Source organism: Myotis brandtii, unplaced genomic scaffold, assembly GCF_000412655.1.
Source record: "Myotis brandtii unplaced genomic scaffold, ASM41265v1 scaffold436, whole genome shotgun sequence".
NCBI lineage: Eukaryota > Metazoa > Chordata > Mammalia > Chiroptera > Vespertilionidae > Myotis > Myotis brandtii.
Genome location: NW_005366679.1, coordinates 1,836,853 through 1,844,143, shown reverse-complemented (window position 1 = coordinate 1,844,143; position 7,291 = coordinate 1,836,853). Strand labels below are relative to the sequence as shown.

General features: G+C 46.5%; 1 protein-coding gene across 1 annotated transcript in view; it reads right to left on the bottom strand.

Annotated features, from left to right (window-relative positions):
• Positions 1 to 204: 204 nt before the first annotated feature.
• The window catches only part of ARHGEF26 (Rho guanine nucleotide exchange factor (GEF) 26), a 124,327-nt gene continuing 117,240 nt past the window's right edge, over positions 205 to 7,291 (bottom strand). Inside the window, exons 12-14 of the mRNA XM_005874408.1 lie at positions 3,726 to 3,793; positions 2,129 to 2,233; positions 205 to 1,625 (exon numbers count right to left, since the gene is read on the bottom strand). Of these exons, the coding sequence (XP_005874470.1) occupies positions 1,483 to 1,625; positions 2,129 to 2,233; positions 3,726 to 3,793 (316 nt within the window). The 3' untranslated portion in view covers positions 205 to 1,482. The remainder of the gene's footprint in view (positions 1,626 to 2,128; positions 2,234 to 3,725; positions 3,794 to 7,291) is intronic.

Below are 7,291 nucleotides of genomic sequence, written 5' to 3'. Positions count from 1 at the left end.
CTGGATCACTGCTGAGGTGGCAGGACTCAGGGCACGTGAGCCAAGTACAGTGGGGCCTTGACTTACGAGTGTCCCGACTAACGAGTTTTTTGAGATACCAGCTGTCTCTCGGCCGATTTTTTGCATTGAGTTGATACAGTAATTTGAGTTAAACTCGTAAGTCAAGGCCCCACTGTATATTTAACCTCCTGCACTATTTTCAACTTTACTGCCAATTTGGGTAACTGGTTGGCAGACAGCAGCTGGGCATGTCACACAGAGATCTGAGGCCTTGAATACATCCTTTGCCAGGTTTTACCCGTTGGTGGAAGAGAATGGAGCAGAGAGCGAGCATAGCTGGTGGTACAGATCGGCTCTCTCCTCTCAATCTTCCAAACCTCATGCCCTGTGTCTGAAACACACTTTTAAAATGACTCTTCTCTCTCCTTGCACGAGTGGAAGAAATAAAGTTCTGCAAACACCTGCAGTAAGGAGAGGCTCCAAACCCATCCAGGGAAGCCTTCAGTGCAGAGAAAATGGGTTCCCCCATGAAAGGCAAACTGTTATGTTTCAGTTCAGTACCATGCTGGTTTCTCGGTCCCTTTTAAGGCCGAATCTGATCTTCCTTGGGAGTGTTAAAGTGTGTCAGTCCATTTCCTATTTGGAAATGAGTGGGAGGAGAAACAGTCAGAAACCTTGCATTACTGAAGGCGAAGCAGCCTCATGTCCGTGTATCAGCTCAGTTGGGATTACTGTCCTATATTTAAGCTTTTGTCACATATGCGAACCATCTAAATTTTATGCTGTTAAAGTAGCGTAGTGTTATTAGGCTATACTTGTCTTAGGCCAATATTGGGTACGATGGATATATTTTTAAAAAAATAAGTAAGGCCTCCTTACTTCCCTGCTAACCAGGAGAGAGGCGGCAACAATTCAAGTGTCAATTTCCCTTTCCCGGGAAGAGGTTTAAAAAAACTTTGCTCACCTTCAGAACTCTGTCAGTTTCTTTCAAAATCCACACAGCATTCTAATCAGACCTAAAATGTCAGAGCAGGAAAAGTATATACAAAACTGAGCATTCCTTCAAGATAGAGACTCCTGCTAATGCTGGGAAAACCACATAAAGGAGATGCTTACACAGCGAGAGCCCCTTCTTGGTTAAGTGAGGCTAGAGAATCAGGATACAGCATCGTATGTACATGTTTTATTGCCAGACGCAGTGCAACTGGGAGGAGCCCAGGCCCCTGCATCCCACATATGGACTGCCTGCTCAGCTACTCTGTTTACCTAGAGGTTTGCAACAGGATCGTTGTGCGCACACCCAGCTTTGCGAACTAGCCATTCTCCTGAGAGAGCAAAACCACCTGGCAAGCTTAAAGGCAAATGTTTTCCTCCTTTTAATCAAATCGGCTGTGTAAAAACTCAGAAGAACACCAGCCCAGGACCATTCCACCCACCACGATGCAGTGCAAATCTTGCAGTCGCAAAAGGCCACCAGAGAGGCTACACGTTGGTCTCCAGTCCTAGCAAACGTCCCATTCTCTCCACATTCTTATCGATTGTGGCTTGACATGTTATCTCCTTGGCACATTCCATCGGAAACCAGCCCCTTTCTCCATCTCGCAGTCTCTCCCCTTCATACCAGCCTGCAGAGAAGAACAGAGTCCTCATGAAGCAACGCGTGTCTGGATGCATTTTCACTGTGCTCGGCTCCAACAAGGAGGGATGTTGGGTACCGCAGATGATGGGAGGTGGAGAGAGAGGTGGAACAGGGGATGGCTTCAAGGGAGAATGAGTGACATGATCAGAGGCTCTGAAGTGAGCAGCTGAGACAGCCTGTGAGTTTGGGCTGAGCTGGGGAGGAGGGCGCTTTGGGTAGGGGCAGCAGGAAAAAATGATTGTCCGGAGATGAGAACTAGGTCACTGGGAAGGAAAGAAAACTTTTCATAGTTCCTTTCGAGTAACAAACCACGTGACTGCATCCCTTTTCAAAAACACGTTAAGAGCCATAAAGTGTAGAAAGAGGAGAGGCTGGTGCACATGAGAAAAACCGAAGGGATGTGGAATGTGCGCATGAATAACACAAAGCAGCCTCCTTGGTTCCTCACACCCTGAACGCTGGCCCGCCCGTGAGAACACTTGCACTCACCGTCGCTGACACGTTGATAAATGAGGACCACGTCGGCCACCTGCAGGGAGAGTTCGTCTGGCTGCTTGGCGGTAAACGATCTAATGATTTCTACCTGGGTCAGTGCTAGGGAGGAAAGGGAACACACTGAGCTTCCAGCAGCAGAGGAAAAACAGAACAGGTACAAATCAATGGTGTTCTCAGTCTCTCTGTGCAACTCGGGGCCAGCGTTGATAGAAACAACTTAGGCTTCTATGAAGAAGCAGAAAATACTGGGCTAAGAGCTTTATAACTTCAGAAGGTCAGAGTCAAGAGAGGCCTTTTATGATGTAGGAATCCCCTCAAGAACAGCCTTGATAAGGAGCCATTAGTCACGTCACATAACAGAGCAGAACACAGCCATATGCACTGGGGAAACTGAGACAAGACAGGTCAGGTAAGGTGCCAAGGACATGCAGCTGATGATGAAATCCACAACACATCCAGGCCTCCAGGCTCTCATCCAAGGTGCTTTCCCATCAGTAGCAGCACATGGAAGCTGCCAAAGAGGGTTAGAAATAAAAAGATCCCCAACCAAAAGTTAGAAAACTTTGTGAGTTTCCCCATTATGCTAAATCGTAATAAAGCCATTAACTTCAGTGACTTGGTACTGACGGGCAAGACTTCTTACTTAATTTGTTTTTTTTTAATACAGAACTTGATTCTATGAACTTTTATTCCAATCCATCACTTTAGCTTTGGCTCTATGCTTAAAGCTATGACTTCTGAGTGTTCCAGGACAAACAGTTTCGTTGCCTTTTATTCTCTGGGTTTGACCTTCCAGCTAGAACCATCCAGAGAAGCATAACATCAGCGTGAAGGCGCTAATACAGCACCCTGGACCGCATTAGTTCCTAGTTCTCTAGAAGAATGAAATACATTTTGTAACTATTATCACTTCAATTAAAAAAAAAAAAGGTCAAAAGGAATGGCAAAGCCATTTTCTTTACGGTTAAAAATACATTTCAGCTTAGATTTAGACAGTCAGTATGGCTTAAACATGCAGCCAATGACCCTGAACCACAGCTAGAAATGTAAGAGCTTTACCTTCACAAGTCTAAGCAGGGCTTTCAATGAATATTATTTAACTCCATCTTCCCAATAACCCAGTACTGTACACTGAGTGGCCAGATTATTATGACCACCCCATCAGTACAATGAAGTTAATTAGTTTTGCAAATAATAATAATAATAATAATAATAATAAAACCTTGAGAGTATTTGCTTAGGAAGTTTTGAATATCCAGTATTTTTGGAAGTGTCAATGAAGTACTGATGGGGTGGTCATAATAATCTGGCCACTCAGTGTATATATCATGATGCCCCCGACTGCAGAAGGTCAAACTGGCTCGGGGTGGATATGCCACAATGTACCGCGTTTATACAACAAAGAACAACTGCACCTTGGATTTGAACTCAGAGCCCTGGACTTCCAAAGCAGGGATCACCTAGTTCTGATGTAGGACAGGCAGCAGGAAGGAAAGAAACCTGGGGGGAGCGTTAATACCCCAGCGTCCAGCAGGGGGCAGAGCCCCTCCACGGTCAGCCTTTCAGAGCACAGAGCCCAGGAGTTACTTACAGGTTCGGTCAGGAGGCTGCTTCCCGCTGCTGTGTCCCAGGGCGGTTATCCAGCGGGCTCGCTCACTCCTAAACACACAGGGCAAAGCCAGGTGAGAGAGGCAGGGTGTTTACAGAGAACGAAGCATGTCCTAGAATGCAAAGCCACTTCCCAAACAGGGGAGAGATGACCTAGAGATTTCTGGGGCTGACCTTCACAACAAAGGTCAGGGGTTTTAAATGGTCATCTGGGACACTTAAACTGTTCTGAATGAACTTGGCTAGCTGTTGGTGAAGTGGAACTTCTCACTTGACAGTTTAACCTTTAATAAAGAGCTGACTACACTTACACATTGCAATCACAAAAACATGTTCAGTAACGCATAATCTGAAGTTAAACATTTCAAAAAAGTAAATTTCCTTAAAAAAGAAAAAACATCCCACTAAGGCAGTCTCCCTCCACGCCCTCCCCTCCCTTTCCCCCACACTCAAACCATTTCGGAAAAGATCAGAAACGTGATATATTTAAAGTTGCTTTGTTCCCCCTTCAACTAATATTGCCAAATATGAGCTCTATTGAAATAGAAATTTTTGACCTTTTTTAGACTGTGCTCAAATGCTTATTAATACGGCTTAATGAGTACAGCCAAAAATAATTCAAAGCAAAAAACAACCAAGACTTTTTCTTCAACATTAAGCTATATTTGCATGAAACAAAATAATTATTTAATGAAAGGATCAAAAGTTTCATATAAGCAAGCACTACTCCATAATGCAGGTTATGGCCTGGAAAAGCCAAATATCGGGATTGCAATGAAATGAGCCACACACCCATACACACTTTGAAATCTCTTAAGAAGCATTAAGTCCATACGACGTGGCAGACACAGCACTTGACATCCATCCATTATATCATATAGTCCTCCCAAAAGCCGGTGAGAAAGATGAGAATACTAAGTTCTAACATCCGAGATTCCAACCAAGGTCAATTTCTACTAGGGCCACTCTAACTTCTTCCCTTCTTCATGTCCAGTACTTGAAAAACAATTTTTCCTCCCATAATAGCTTGCACCTAGAAGATGCTTCTTTCTCACTAATACCCCATCTTTTTTTAAAAAAATAGATTTTTATTGATTTCAGAGAGGAAGGGAGAGGGAGAGAAAGATAGAAACATCAATGATGGCCGAAACCGGTTTGGCTCAGTGGATGGAGTGTCGGCCTGGGGACTGAAGGGTCCCAGGTTCGATTCCGGTCAAGGGAGTGTGCTTGGGTTGCGGGCACATCCCCGGTGGGAGATGTGCAGGAGGCAGCTGATAGATGTTTCTCTCTCATCGATGTTTCTAACTCTCTATCTCTCTCCCTTCCTCTCTGTAAAAAATCAATAAAATATATTAAAAAAAAAAAAAAAGAAACATCAATGATGAGAATCACTGATCGGCTGGCCTCCTGCACGCCCACTACTGGGGATGGAGCCCGCAACCCGGGCATGTGCCCTAACCCGTAATCGAACCATGACCTCCTGGTTCATAGGTCAATGCTCAACCACTGAGCAACACCGGCCGGGCTCTGCCACCCCCTCATCACCACCATGTGTATCCACCCTCCATCCAGACAGAGCAGCCGTTGTCCAGTGCTAGAAAATGTCATGCTGTTCCACACCTTTCCTACTGACTGTTCACTCTCAAATACAACCTTCCTGCTGTGTTACTGAGCTAGACCCCCTCATAATCACTACTTAAAAATTTTAGATTGAAGAACGTACATAAAATAAAACCCTGCACTGATTCTATGTGTAAGTAGCTCTGTGAGTTTCCTTAGGTTTACCCACGTACACATGCCACCAGGTCCGGAGACACGTGCCAGGAGGTTCCCTTTTGTCCCTTTCCAAGCAATGATCTCCCGGAAATGTAACCCCGGTTCTGGCTTCCACCAACATAAGCTAGTGTTGCCTATCCTGTTCTGTAAGAAAATGGAATCCCATGTTGTGTCCACTTTTGTGTCTGACTTCTTTTGTTCCACACACCCACTCCACACTGAAAACACAAGCCTCACCTCTCCCAGGCAGCTTCCTCTGATGCGTGCACCCATCCTTCGTCCCCATCCCTGTCTGGCGGTCCTGTTCCCACACAGCCCTCTGCACACTCCTGGTCCACTGTAAGCCTCATGAAAGCAGGCACCGTATCTATACGGCTCACTGCCTGGCACACAGCAGGGACTCGGCAAACACCTGCTGACCTATGAAATCATGGATCACTCATCCCACACCGATCCCCCAACATTTACCAACTCGCCTGTTTCTCTCACCAGGCCATACACCCCAGGAGGGTAGGAACTGGGCCTTGTTCTGAACAGTTTTATTTACGTGACAGGTACAGGACGTTTTGCATTTTGCAAGTAACATCTAATCTAGTCTTATCAAAAATCTTGGAAGAAAATACTGGCATGATTATTTCCGTGTTCCCAGAGGACAAAGCTGAAGTTTGGAGTGTGAAGTGCCTGCTCACAGTAAAACAGCCAAGTGGTCAGGCCAGCGTGGCTCAGTGGTTGAGCATCGACCTATGAACCAGGAGGTCACAGTTCAATTCCTGGTCTGGGCACATGCCCGGGTTGCGGGCTCAACCCCAGTGGGGGGGGCGTGCAGGAGGCAGCCGATCAATGAGTTTCTCTCATTATTGATGCTTCTATCTCCCTCTCCCTTCCTATCTGAAATCAATAAAAATATATTTAAAAACAAAACAACACACACACACACACACACACACAAAAAAAACCAATTCAAGCAGTGCAGTCAGAAGGTAAAGCCAGGTGGTCTGGGGTCCACGAGCTGGGGTTCCCTCGTGGGTGCTCACGGCGTAATGAGAGAAGGCGGGAAGCGTGGACACAGCAGTGTGCGAAAGACAGACTCCTTTAGAGGAGGAGGAGGAGACTGGGCTCTGCGGGGCTGGAGTGTCAGGAGTAATATACACAATTTAAACAGCACCTCACCATGCTGTCTGGCTTTTAAAAACATTCAAAGGGCTTCAGGATGGTTTTATCAGGAACACGAAAGCATCATTTCCTTTAAAATAACCCCAAGCAAACACTTCAATCTGTGATATCATCTCTTTGTGGGGTACCATCTTTTTTTTTTTTTTTTTTTTTACCCTCGGGCTCAACTGCAATTTGCAAAGTACAAAGGAAACTGAAAACAAAGCATCTTACGGGTGGAAGGGCTGCTCCCAAGAGAAACCTAAAATGACCCATCTGCGTTCTCTCCGTGCCACATCCGCAAGCCGGCTCCTCTGTGGCTCGCCGCGGCCCGAGCCGCGGCCCTTGCTGCTGGCTGCATCCTCCACGTAAGGTTTCCCTGGCACGGCACTGCCCTGGCAGCGAGCGGCCGCTTTCGGCCGGGCCTCCCCCTGCGGCCAGTTCCCAGAGGCCCAGATGAAACCCTTCCCTCCTGTGGCATGCTGCCTGGATGCTAATGCACCGCGCAGACACGGCGGCCCTCGCAGGGACTCCGGAGGACAGAACAAGACACTCCTTGTTGCCCTGGCTGAAAGGGGCCCCTTCTTGAAATGGCTTCAATGGAGTCGATGCTGTCAGATC